The sequence below is a fragment of the Medicago sativa genome, chromosome 2 (genome assembly GCF_051527215.1).
Source record: "Medicago sativa cultivar Bolivia chromosome 2, Bolivia_mono, whole genome shotgun sequence".
NCBI classification, from domain to species: Eukaryota; Viridiplantae; Streptophyta; class Magnoliopsida; order Fabales; family Fabaceae; genus Medicago; species Medicago sativa.
Window position 1 is genome coordinate 47,168,940 of NC_140750.1, and position 14,163 is coordinate 47,183,102.

The 14,163-nt window shown below is 37.4% G+C and overlaps 1 protein-coding gene and 1 long non-coding RNA gene across 2 annotated transcripts; one reads left to right on the forward strand and one right to left on the reverse strand.

Moving 5' to 3' along the window:
- Window positions 1–748: 748 nt before the first annotated feature.
- LOC146946961 (uncharacterized) lies at window positions 749–2,008 on the reverse strand. The gene has a single exon (XM_085748344.1). It carries the CDS (start codon window positions 2,006–2,008, stop codon window positions 749–751), a length of 1,260 nt encoding a protein of 419 aa, XP_085604470.1.
- Window positions 2,009–2,507: 499 nt separating this feature from the next.
- On the forward strand, window positions 2,508–4,715 carry LOC146946962 (uncharacterized). The gene is made up of 2 exons (XR_015026870.1): window positions 2,508–2,675; window positions 4,454–4,715. It is a non-coding gene; the product is annotated as an uncharacterized LOC146946962 (long non-coding RNA).
- Window positions 4,716–14,163: the final 9,448 nt, after the last annotated feature.

The window sequence follows — 14,163 nt, forward strand, 5'->3', positions numbered from 1 at the left end:
TCTTTGCTCCACTTATGGCTCCACTTCCTTCCGCTTGACGAATAAGTGATGAAAGCCCTTCCGCACAAATGATGAAAAGGTAAGGTGACAACGGGTCTCCTTGCCTGAGACCACGACCTGGAACAATTGGACCAATCTTCTCACCATTTAATATAACAGAGTAGTCAACAGACTCCACGCACATCATAATCCACTCTGACCATTTCGAACAGAAACCCATCTTCCCCATTATGCTCCTCAGATAGTCCCAATCGATTCTATCATAAGCCTTGCTGATGTCTAATTTCAAAGCCACATCCCCTTCATTACCTTTAGTCTTGCATTGCATGTAATGAACTATCTCAATAGCAGCTAAAGCATTATCCAAAATCGACCTTCCGGGCACAAAGGCAGACTGATTCTCAGATATACATTTAGAGAGCACTACCTTTAATCTGTTAGCAAGAACCTTTGCCACTATCTTGTAAAGCACATTACACAAAGCAATCGGTCTCCAATCTTTCATAGATGATTGGGTATCTCCTTTAGGAATAAGAGTGATGTTGGTAGAATTTAAGGTTGGAGGGAAAGAACCATTTTCTAACCAAAAACATGCAGCCTCAAAAATATCTGTACCGCAACTGCTCCAAAAACTTTTAAAGAAACCTGGATTAAAGCCATCCGGTCCTGGACACTTATCATTCCCCATAGAGAAAGCAGCCTCTTTAAACTCTTCAACAGAAAACGGCCGTGTGAGAATATCATTATCTTAGGTTGAAATAGACTGTGGAACTGCATTAATAACTCTGACCCTATCTCCATCCTTTCGCTGAAACAATTCAAGGAAATACTCCTTAGCTATACCTTTCATACCTTCTATAGAAGTGCACTTAACCCCATTTGCATCCTCAAGTTGGGTAATTTTGTTAACTGCTCGCCGAGAGGTTGCTGAAGCATGGAAAAACTTGGTGTTAAGGTCTCCTTCTCGGTACCAATGCGTCTTCGCCCGTTGTTTCCAAAAAACATCATCTTTAACAAGCAAAGTGTCGAGTCTTCGCCTCAGAGCATTAAAATAATTGATGTTTGAGGAACACACCTGATTTCGAACTCTTTCAAGTTTCTTCCTGCAATTTTCAATTTCTTTCCTTATTGGTTGACAATTATCCTTGCTCCACTGTTGAAGGTCGACCGTGCAATTCTCTAACTTATGCATGATCGGCGTGTGGCCATACCCCTCCCATTTCTGAGTCACATAAGGACCAAACTCAGGTTCAATTAACCAAGCATTTTCAAACCGAAACTGCCTGTTTCGATTGGTCATAGGTGCTTTAGGCATTGTTTCTAGCAAAAGCGGGTAGTGATCTGAAGCTGTAGTAGTAAGACATTCTAACCTGCCTGTTGGGAAGATATCAAACCACCTGTCAGTAGCAAGAGCCCTATCCAATTTTTCCTCCACTGCCCTTACCGTACCCAAACTTTTGAACCACGTGAACTCATAGCCTTCCATATGGATATCAATCAATCCTGCGTCAGATACAGCTGCACGAAAACCATTGATTAACCAAGTAGGTCTATCTGTTCTTCCTTTCTTTTCTGAAACATGAAGAATGTCGTTGAAATCTCCTATAACACACCACGGCAATGATGATAATCTTGCTAAATTTCTTAGGAAGTTCCAAGAAGCTCTACGCCTACCTCCCTCCGGAAAGCCATAGAAACCTGTTAATCTCCACGTTCCTTTCTGATTATCTTTAACTTCAAGATCCACATGATTTTGTGAGTAATTTGTGATGTTACAATTAATAGAGTTCCTCCAAAGAATAGCTATACCCCCTCCTCTACCTTCTCGATCAACACAAAAGCAAGAATCAAGGCTCAAGATATATTTTAACTCCTCAATTTTATTAGAAAGACAAAGATTCTCAAAAAGTATTATTACATCCGGCTTATACGTCCGGTTCAGGTATTTGAGATTAGGAATTGTACTCGGGCTACCGACACCCCGACAATTCCATGCAATACAACTCATTTCTTCTGGCAGGCCTGATCATCAGGACCCGCCATTTCATTAGCATCAAAGAGAGGATTAACATGAATAGTGCTTGATGCGCCACTGTTCAGGGTAGATTCTGTAACATCCCGCTCGTTAGTTAATGGAAATATTTTATGATATGTCAGCTTAATACGAGTTAAGTATCAGAGACGGATGTAGCACGCTTGAGGCAAGGGCAATTTGGTAATTGCGCGGGAAAGGATATTTATTTGGAAAGGCACCAAAATATCTTATTTTCCAATCTTCTTTCTCTCTCTTATGCCAAAGACTTTCTTCTCTCCTTCCCTCTTCTCTCTCACGCCCCCTTTCTTCTTCTTTTCATCAATCTTTTGCAAATCTTCTTCCTCAATTAGCAAGGCTCTAATCCTTGTCCTTTCAAGATAACATGGTCATGTGGAAGCTTGGTTTGGCTTAGGGTTTGGAAGATTGGTTGAATTAATAAGTTAGGGTTTTGGTGAGGAAGCTTTGGGTTGGAACAAAATGATCAAGCAAGGATCATGAAGCTTTATATTGCAAGGAAACAAAGAGAAAGATGGAAGAAGTGGGATTGATGAGCTTAAGCCATGGTTTTGTGTTGAATCAAGAGCTAGGGAGTTGTCATGCTTGAGCTTGGAGCTTGGAGCTGTTATGAGAAACAGGCTAGGTGAGTTCCATAGATAGAATACCCACCTTTGGGTTTGTTTAATCTTGTGAGGAATAATGATTTATGTTAGTTTGGTTTTTATGAAACTTTAGTACCCCAAGCCAATCCTAGTTGATTATATGTTAAAAATTGCCATGAGTTAAGTTTAAATGATGCTATACATGTTGTTGTATGAGTTTGATGCATTACAGGGTCGAATTGGACGAGTTTTGGGTCGAAAATGGCGAAAACCCGTAGCCGAAAACACCGAAAACGCAACAATCGCAGCGCTGCGCCTGTACAAGGGCGCTACGCGCCCACACACAGGGAGCCAGCGCTAGGCGCCAGGCGCCGTAGCGATCGTTTCGAAGTGTTCTTTCACTGTTTTCACTTATTTTTCTACTGGAACAAGTTTGGCTTTATCAAATCATAGAATTTATAAACGGCTTGAAACTTGGGTTTATGGCATTTTCGGTCTCTAGTAATTAATGAAACTTTGCACGCATCGTCAATTGATCCTTGCATCATTAATCATGGCAATCTTAGCATGTATTACAAGGATGGCTCAAGAGAGTTTTAGCCGAATTATTCGGGTAGCAAGGAACTAGGCATGGGATGAAAGTAGAGCCTTGACATAGCTTGTCAAGAACTAGAATAGTTAGAAGAGAATAGAATGCTAGACATGAGTAGTATGTTTGAATAGACGCGAAGTGATATAGAATATTATCTTCGCATAAGAGCTAAGTGTCATACGAGTATGGCAAAACGTGAATTGATTAGATATCTCTTCACATAGAAGGTTAAGCAATCACATAGTTTACCTCTAGTCGGATCGTATAGACATCCGGGGTAAAAGAGATAGCTAGTATAGATTTAATACTCATGCATATATTTAGACCAAGACTTTTAAGTTAAGGTGCCATGTCTCTTGTGTCCACACTAGGTTGGTTCAAGAGGTTTCCATTAGGTGAAACGGGGTTAGCCGTAAGGAACCCGCATGTCACTTAGTAAGCAAGAGGTAGTGTCGTGTCTCTTGTGTCCACACTAGGTTGGTTCAAGAGGTTTCCATTAGGTGAAACGGGGTTAGCCGTAAGGATCCCGCACGTCACTGCAGGAGTGCCGTTGGTTATACCTTAGATAGGTTTCCATCGGATAGATAGGGAATGCGCTCGGGGTTACTCCACTCGGGGCTTTCCGTAAAATGAACTCAGATAATGTTTGATTGTTAAACGCTAACTTTATGAATGAATCTGACTGTGCATATTTATTAGATATATTATGTCATGTCATAGAGCCTTGACGTAGATCGTCAAGAATTAGTAGAGCCTTGACGTAGATCGTCAAGAATAGTAGAACATAGATGTAGATCGTAGAAACTAGTATGATAGCAAGATAAGATACGTTGTTAGAAACATCGTATTATGCATTAGAGCAAATAGAGAAAGATATGCCGATGACGGTCTTAGGTTTCCCCTAACCGTCCGGTTTAGAATTGTGTCATGATTATAGTATGTTTAGGCCTTGATACGTAGAGCGTATTCTTGGCATCGCGGTTTTAGATTCCCCTCGACCGCCATGACACATATAGGAAGTGAAGCCTATAAAAGTGAGATAAGACTATGACGGCCCTAGTATGCACGACCGTCTAAGTATGCAAGTCCCCACACACGTATAATCAACCGTCAGGTTGTATTTTAGACATGTGGTGACCGTAGGTTTCCCCTGAGGTTGCCTATGGCCTAGGATTTAGGGGAACTCACTGAGACATTATGTCTCATCCCAATCCTTATTTGTTTCAGATAAACAGGTTGGATTAGCAAGCTAGTAGCTGAATGGATGTTACGACAAGTGTTCGTTCGTACCCGCTGCAGGACGAGATGGTTAATCAAAGATGCATTCATAATATCTTTAGAAAAGATGAGTTGTATTATTATGTACGAACACATTTGGTTGTATATATATTCATTCGTAGTTGTTTTGTTGTAAAATTTTAATGTATCCAATACTAAATTTAACGCACGTGCTAGACATTCTAGATACGTCTAGTATGGGTGTTACATTTGGTATCAGAGCAGGTCGATTCAGATCGTGCCTTGGGTCATTAAGTTACAACAAAGGTAGTGGGACCATTGAGTTCCAGGTAAATGTTCTAGTTGTTGTTGTTAGTTGAGCTTGATCAACTCAATTTAGTAATCGACGATTAGAATGGATGCCTGAGAGCTGAATAGGACCCTGGAGGGACGAAGTATGTGAAAAAGATGCACCGGAAAGTGTGAACTTAGAAGCAAGAACTCAGAATGAGTATTAGTAAGAAGTTAATCGTGCCAGTAGGTGGTCGGTGAACTAAGCAAGTAGAAGTATGAATCCTCCGGGAATGTAAGGAAATGTTAAGAAAGGATGTTTAGACAGCGTTGGGTAAGTTGTTGTTGATACTTCATATACCCGTAAGTGAAGAATATGGAAATATTTTAGTAGGACCTGAAGCTTCAGTAAGGGTCGTAGTTAGTACGGAATTGTACTCCAGAACGTAAGCGCAAGGCTACAAGATAGATAGCAGTCGACGTAGGTTGACGGGATTAGTAGACTCAGGATTAGCGTTATGTTATTGAGATTATGGACTTGAATGTTCAAAGTGAACAAGGTTCTAGTGTTCGGGAAGCTACGTTAAGCGGTAACGCAGGGAAGTAAGCTACTCGTAGTAGAAAAGGATTCAGTGAAAGTTTTATGTTATCTGGAATGAGGCATTAATTTCTAAAGTGCCAAGAATTGTATCGAATTAGGTTGATGCTTGCCATGCATATGTAGTAGGATATTTTAGATGTTGGGAATGACTGATGTGCATTGATTTACTTGAGAAATAAAAATTTATGCAAAGTATGTTTTGAAAAATTGAGTTGAAGAAACTCATCAATAGCGAACCCGGAGCGAAATTTTTCAGTTCGTCTCTAGGGAATGCAGTGACTATTGGAGAGTTGTCTTCACCATCTTTTATGCAATGAGAAATTGTTTTTTTTATATATCGAGTGACGAATGCATATCACCTCCTAAAGTTTTCAAAAGAGAAAAAGGCATGGGCAACCATTGACGAAAATCGATCCGGTTTAACGTGACTTTGGAAGTTAATGTGTCAAGAAATAAGAATGAGTTTGGACCAAGAGTTTAGAGGCACCAATATCTAGAATGGAAGTCACAGATGTGAAGGCATAAAGTTAGGAGTTAAAGTGATGCAGAGTCATATGAAATCACGAGGATTTTGGATTTCGCAGAGTTAAGAGTACCCCTCGAATCTATGTTTTGCTTGATGAACTTGCGAAGGCTCGTTAGGATGCTAAGTTGTAAAGTTTACATGATTTTAGAAAGACATACGCATATGGGTGATTGAAGTTGATATTTTTTGAAATTCAAAATGAAATTTTGTAGGTACCGGTTTGTTACGACTCGTGTAGTTTGGGCTAAACTCACTAGGACTAAGATTTGATGACACATACGTGTTATCAACTCGTCTTGGGATTTTAGAGTAACGATTGGGACCTAGATTCAGTATATGTTTTATATATAGTTGTAAATCATCAACGTCAATGACCCGTGTGCTAATTTACGAAATTTTCTTAGACAGAAAAATTAACGAGCAAACATAGGAAGGATTAAGCAAAACATAGTATGCGAGAGACGAAGCTACAATGTTAGATGCATAAGGAAGTATGTCCGAGTGCAAGATGAGTCTACCATGGGATGTTGTGAGAGCGTTTCGTGGAATAGTAGTTATGTAATAGCAGAGATGTGCTCCTTGAGTTAAGTTGCTCAAGAATAAGAGTAAGCATGACATTGATATGTCCAGAGGTAAGTTTCCTTGAGATTCAATCTTACCAACAAAGAGTAGAGCGAGGTTGCAGAGTAGCATGCAACATAGAAGTATTGAGCAGAGTTCAAGCAGACATTAATGTAATAATAGAAGAAGAATAAAGTTTATTCGTCTCGACGGATCAGAGTAATGGTTGATGGCAACCGATGGGAATAAGAGTAGCGCAACGGAAGTTAATTAATTAATTAAGTTGCGAACAGTAGCCATGGAACATGGAATTTTGCAGTAAGAATCTTTGTGAAAAAAAAATGTTCGAAATAGAGATACCATTTCAGTGAGAAGTATTATGTGGAAAGCGAGGAGTTCTCGTTATGTTAAGTAAGTATAGATGCTTATGCAGCCAGTAATGATTAAAGTAAAAGTTTAAAGAAAGCATCTTCACTCAGGTAAGATGAGAAAGACTAGAGTTAACACAAATGAATTAATCGAGTTGCGTTTTGGTGATGTCTAATTCGTAGAAGAGCTGTTGGTTAGTCAGAAAGAGTATATGCTATGTTAATGGCGTACGATTGATGAGTTATGCCTGACGAAGTACATACCCTCTTATACCATGCTTGTTAAATGATAACGATACCTTCTAGAATGGTGTCAAGCCATGATTTTATAACTTTTAAGGATAAGATTGGTATTGAGGAACTTGGGAACGATGTTTATTTTAAAAACATGAAATTTCACATTGTTAAAACTGATGAGATACGTCGTAAGCGGGTAAGCTCACTTAAGACGTACAGACTTCAGAACCAGCTTATTAGAGACAAGTGTGAAGGAGAGTCATAAAACCTTTTTTTTCAGATATAGAGACTCGTCCTGTGGTTCTGTAGTACTAGTATAGACTCAGTTTTAAAATGATATTTTCTAGTCATGCATCTATTCGTTCCAGGAACCTATGTACCAAAGTTTAGAAACTCTTAGAAACAAAAGCTAGAATGAGTATCGTTATTAAATAACAAGCAATGGCGCTAGAAAGTATGCCAATACTAGAAGATAGAATTTTATGAATGACAAAACCCATGTGATACTCATGTCGTACGAGATGCACAGATTTGTGCTTAGAATGTCCAATGCAAGTGTAAATGGACTTAGTAGAAAGTTTTAAGAGCGTGCAAACCTCAAGATTGGTTAATAGATTTTCAGGTGAATCGGTGTATATGGTTTCACTTCTTCATACCAAGTTAGACAAGTTACCCCTGGATTCGGGTGCAAGAAGACTGTGAGAGATAGAAAGGTTTCTTAAGACTTCGAAAAGAGAAAATAGATTTGCTGAATCATCAAGATGAGTAGCATCATTAAGAATCATAAATCGCAATGTGCGGTAAAACAGATTAGGTATGCATGATAAGATGTATACATGGAAGATGTGTTAGATACAAGTAAGCACTGCAGGGCAACCTGGATATCAGTAGAACCCCAGTTTAAAGGAAAATCCTGAGTGATTTAGATAGAGAAAAGTTACTTAGATGCAGAGTTCCTGCTAAGCAGAGAAGAGATAGATCCGAGACAAGCAATCCTCATGTAACAAAAGTTAGTTTTAATCACTATGTTCTCAGACAGTTCTGTGATTTTGATAAAGATAGTAAGATTGAAGAGACCATATTCAATCATATGCAGAATAAGAAAGAGGAAGAATTACATGTATTGATAAGGAAAGTATGCTTCGAAACTCTTCGGAGTGATGCTGATCAGATTTGGTATAACTGAAACCAAAGAAGGCAGGTTCTAGTTGCAGCGATTGGTAGTCGATCTCTAAATTTCGAGGACGAAATTTCTTTAAGGGGGGTAGAGTGTAACATCCCGCTCGTTAGTTAATGGAAATATTTTATGATATGTCAGCTTAATACGAGTTAAGTATCAGAGACGGATGTAGCACGCTTGAGGCAAGGGCAATTTGGTAATTGCGCGGGAAAGGATATTTATTTGGAAAGGCACCAAAATATCTTATTTTCCAATCTTCTTTCTCTCTCTTATGCCAAAGACTTTCTTCTCTCCTTCCCTCTTCTCTCTCACGCCCCCTTTCTTCTTCTTTTCATCAATCTTTTGCAAATCTTCTTCCTCAATTAGCAAGGCTCTAATCCTTGTCCTTTCAAGATAACATGGTCATGTGGAAGCTTGGTTTGGCTTAGGGTTTGGAAGATTGGTTGAATTAATAAGTTAGGGTTTTGGTGAGGAAGCTTTGGGTTGGAACAAAATGATCAAGCAAGGATCATGAAGCTTTATATTGCAAGGAAACAAAGAGAAAGATGGAAGAAGTGGGATTGATGAGCTTAAGCCATGGTTTTGTGTTGAATCAAGAGCTAGGGAGTTGTCATGCTTGAGCTTGGAGCTTGGAGCTGTTATGAGAAACAGGCTAGGTGAGTTCCATAGATAGAATACCCACCTTTGGGTTTGTTTAATCTTGTGAGGAATAATGATTTATGTTAGTTTGGTTTTTATGAAACTTTAGTACCCCAAGCCAATCCTAGTTGATTATATGTTAAAAATTGCCATGAGTTAAGTTTAAATGATGCTATACATGTTGTTGTATGAGTTTGATGCATTACAGGGTCGAATTGGACGAGTTTTGGGTCGAAAATGGCGAAAACCCGTAGCCGAAAACACCGAAAACGCAACAATCGCAGCGCTGCACCTGTACAAGGGCGCTAGGCGCCCACACACAGGGAGCCAGCGCTAGGCGCCCCAACCCTGGCGCCAGGCGCCCCAGACAGGACAACCTCCGCGTTGTTCTGCGTTCGGGTGCTTGGGGGCAGTCGTGTGTGGGTCCGTAGCGATCGTTTCGAAGTGTTCTTTCACTGTTTTCACTTATTTTTCTACTGGAACAAGTTTGGCTTTATCAAATCATAGAATTTATAAACGGCTTGAAACTTGGGTTTATGGCATTTTCGGTCTCTAGTAATTAATGAAACTTTGCACGCATCGTCAATTGATCCTTGCATCATTAATCATGGCAATCTTAGCATGTATTACAAGGATGGCTCAAGAGAGTTTTAGCCGAATTATTCGGGTAGCAAGGAACTAGGCATGGGATGAAAGTAGAGCCTTGACATAGCTTGTCAAGAACTAGAATAGTTAGAAGAGAATAGAATGCTAGACATGAGTAGTATGTTTGAATAGACGCGAAGTGATATATAATATTATCTTCGCATAAGAGCTAAGTGTCATACGAGTATGGCAAGACGTGAATTGATTAGATATCTCTTCACATAGAAGGTTAAGCAATCACATATTTTGCCTCTAGTCAGATCGTATAGACATCCGGGGTAAAAGAGATAGCTAGTATAGATTTAATACTCATGCATATATTTAGACCAAGACTTTTAAGTTAAGGTGCCATGTCTCTTGTGTCCACACTAGGTTGGTTCAAGAGGTTTCCATTAGGTGAAACGGGGTTAGCCGTAAGGAACCCGCATGTCACTTAGTAAGCAAGAGGTAGTGTCGTGTCTCTTGTGTCCACACTAGGTTGGTTCAAGAGGTTTCCATTAGGTGAAACGGGGTTAGCCGTAAGGATCCCGCACGTCACTGCAGGAGTGTCGTTGGTTATACCTTAGATAGGTTTCCATCGGATAGATAGGGAATGCGCTCGGGGTTACTCCACTCGGGGCTTTCCGTAAAATGAACTCAGATAATGTTTGATTGTTAAACGCTAACTTTATGAATGAATCTGACTGTGCATATTTATTAGATATATTATGTCATGTCATAGAGCCTTGACGTAGATCGTCAAGAATTAGTAGAGCCTTGACGTAGATCGTCAAGAATAGTAGAACATAGACGTAGATCGTAGAAACTAGTATGATAGCAAGATAAGATACGTTTTTAGAAACATCGTATTATGCATTAGAGCAAATAGAGAAAGATATGCCGATGACGGTCTTAGGTTTCCCCTAACCGTCCGGTTTAGAATTGTGTCATGATTATAGTATGTTTAGGCCTTGATACGTAGAGCGTATTCTTGGCATCGCGGTTTTAGATTCCCCTCGACCGCCATGACACATATAGGAAGTGAAGCCTATAACAGTGAGATAAGACTATGACGGCCCTAGTATGCACGACCGTCTAAGTATGCAAGTCCCCACACACGTATAATCAACCGTCAGGTTGTATTTTAGACACGTGGTGACCGTAGGTTTCCCCTGAGGTTGCCTATAGCCTAGGATTTAGGGGAACTCACTGAGACATTATGTCTCATCCCAATCCTTATTTGTTTCAGATAAACAGGTTGGATTAGCAAGCTAGTAGATGAATGGATGTTACGACAAGTGTTCGTTCGTACCCGCTGCAGGACGAGATGGTTAATCAAGGATGCATTCATAATATCTTTAGAAAAGATGAGTTGTATTATTATGTACGAACACATTTGGTTGTATATATATTCATTCGTAGATGTTTTGTTGTAAAATTTTAATGTATCCAATACTAAATTTAACGCACGTGCTAGACATTCTAGATACGTCTAGTATGGGTGTTACAGATTCAGTTGCATTCTCCACTTGCTTCTCGTTGTTATGTTTCACTTCCTCCAAAAATTCAGTTCTCGACCTCTTTTCAGGCCCCTCCTTATCCCCACCTGGGTTACTGATCCGCTGGTAGGACCCACGAGCACTGGCCATGAAAGAATCTGGCTGTATTGGATTGCGTGTCAGAGTGAGAGCCTTTTGTTGACTTGCTTTGTTAGCTGCCATTTTATCTTTCCTCAAACCTTTGGTGCGGCCCGCATTGTTTGTTTTTTCATTCACTAAAGAACCAGCTGCAGACATAAACTCTATAGGCATTAAAATAGGAGACATAGCTAAAGCTTGAGAAGTAATTGCCTTGTTTACCAAAAGCTGGCCATGTGGGCCCCTCCCACCAACTCCTAAATTCTTTTTGCTCACTTGAAAAGCTGATGACTCTACAAAAGCCATACCACCACGTGCTTGAGAATTTGAGACCGGCCCCACCATGCTGTCAGACTCTTCATTCAAGTTTTTCTCAAAATAAGCTTTACCTAATCTCTATTATATATATTTGCACTATTTTATTTTGATAGTACATGGCATCCTTATATTGAAAGGTGCATTTAATGTTTTGTGTAATTGATACATATTATGTGATTTGTGCAAGACTTGTGTAATTAACATGATTATGCAAGTTGACTAAAAGGCTTATAATGACAAAAAAATAAATGGAATATTTTATTCAAATTATTTTTGCTATTTAATGTGTTACTAATTTCATTACTAAATTAATGGCATAATTGATGTGACTTACTTGCTTCTTTTTTCCTATAAATATTGTTTGTCCGTCTCAAACATCTTCACATCATTTAGAATTCATACTAAAATTTTAAAATTATTCTCAAAATCTCTCTTTTATTTTATTGAAACACTTTTCTTCTTAACATATTTTTTTCATCACTCTAATTTCAAAAATTGATTCAATTTATGATATTACTCCACTACATGTTGTATATATCCATGTATTTTGTTCAAATTCACATATTCATCCTATGATACCCTCGAGTTCTAACGGCTTATGACAAGATATGTACCAATTACATGTTGGTACATAATTCTTAATTATCATCCAATCAAATTGTAATCAACACATCATCATATTAAGTTAGCCAGTCTTGAGTTTTTTTTCTTATATATAGTCAATTTGTCTTTCATCATTTGTATATGCATCTTCCTTTCGTACAAATTGTTTATAATATCATTTATTTGAAATGCAAATATTTCTACCTCCTGACCAATTCAATTTTATTGATTTCATTATTATCAAATTGATTTAGGCACCTTTTTTTTTCCTTCCGAATTTTGATTCTCTTTTATAGGTTTAGCTGTTGGCTCTGTTAATTTTAGGGTTTTCATCCCATATATATTTACACCTTTTGAAAAAGTTTGCTTCACGTTTTAATGAATTTCATTATTTTTCTATTAATTTGAAGCGACATAATTGAAAGACGTTTTGAATCAGATTTCTTCATTCCAAAACTATTTTTTTTGCCACTATTAATAATGAGAGATATGTGAAAGGCATGTCAATGTTTTGTTCTTCCAACATTGAAGTTGTGCATATAAAAGAGAATTCTTTCTTAAAAAAAAAAACAGAGAATTCTCAAGTATTTTTGGGTAACATATTAGTTGATAGTTCTCAAGATATTATATTTTTATCTTACATTTTTGTGGTGCAAACTATTCATGTATGTTGTAGAACAAGACCGACCCCTGCGAAAATGTAGAAAATTTATTTTAGTTATTTTTTTTTCAATGAATTTTATCTAAACCTCACTATTTTCTTTATTATTTTCATTTGCTCCTATTCAAAAGAACTGATTTAATTTATTAAGTTTTTTCGTTTCTATTGTCAATCACTCATTTTCACTAAACATGGCGTTGATATATATTATTTCACATAAATTATTTTAACATCAAATCTCATCCATTCATTTCATTTGATAAATTAGTTCACATGCATCAAATAATCTTTATCACCTAATCAAGCATTCCATTTTTATCTCCCCATATTTATTTATTTCTGCCATCAACACATACTCAAACTTCTTTGTTAATTTTTTTACAAATTGCATGATAAAACACATACTTATGGTTGTTTGAGTCACTCATCAACATCGATAATATTTATTTGCCTTTATTTCATACCCATATTTTTTTATTTATTTTAAAATTCTATTAAAAAAAAGACAACAATCTCGGCTAAACTATCAATATCCCTATCCGTATCCTTATCTACATCTACAATCTACATCTACATCTACAATATAAACAAGTGAAACCATTTTCATTCAAAAGTACATGTGGCATGTTATAGTCTCATTCTAATTAATGTCAGGCTAATTAATGCTAGAAAAATTCAAATTTCCATTACATGCTTAGCACCTGGTATTTCAGTCTCAACACATACTTCCATATACTGCCTCTATTTTAAGAAATCATTCGATTTATTATTATGATCAAAATGATATCTAGAAATTTAGTTGCCTGATATCAAATCAAACAAGAAACTGCCCATAAAAAAATCAAACAAGAAACTATCAACTGCCAATTAATGAAATTAAATTCAAATTATTCAACACTTATAACAGTCCTAAAAAAGAATGTTGACAATTGGTCTAATTCAAGACTATCGTTGAATTGTTTCTCACCTATTAAAATCAAATTAAAACCAAAATAAAATAGTGAAAGGTAATGATTCTTTTTGTCACAAAAAGGAAATAAAATAGCTCAGATCTTTATCTCCCATCCTATTCTCATCACTATTACTATTTTTCAAAAATGGTTTTGCGAACGGTAAGAAGATCAAGAACACCTTTAGTTCCTACAATTTCATCAAATGTTATTGTTGATTGCATCAGACTGTTCCCCTTCATCATGGTTTGTGACCATGGTTTATGATTTTATTGCTAATAGTTGGATTTTTAGCTGTACAGGAGAAAATAAGAGGGAGAATGTTAGTTATCAAATAATTTGTTGAGAAATTGATTTTGAAGCTGAAGAACGGCATAAACGAAAGGGATCTTTAATCTTCTCTCATGATTTATATTTTGTTCCAATTCTCTCATGATTTATATTTTGTTCCAAATAATTGTCTACTATATATCATTTTTGAAAATGCTTCATTTGAGACATTATTTTCATCATATAACAATAT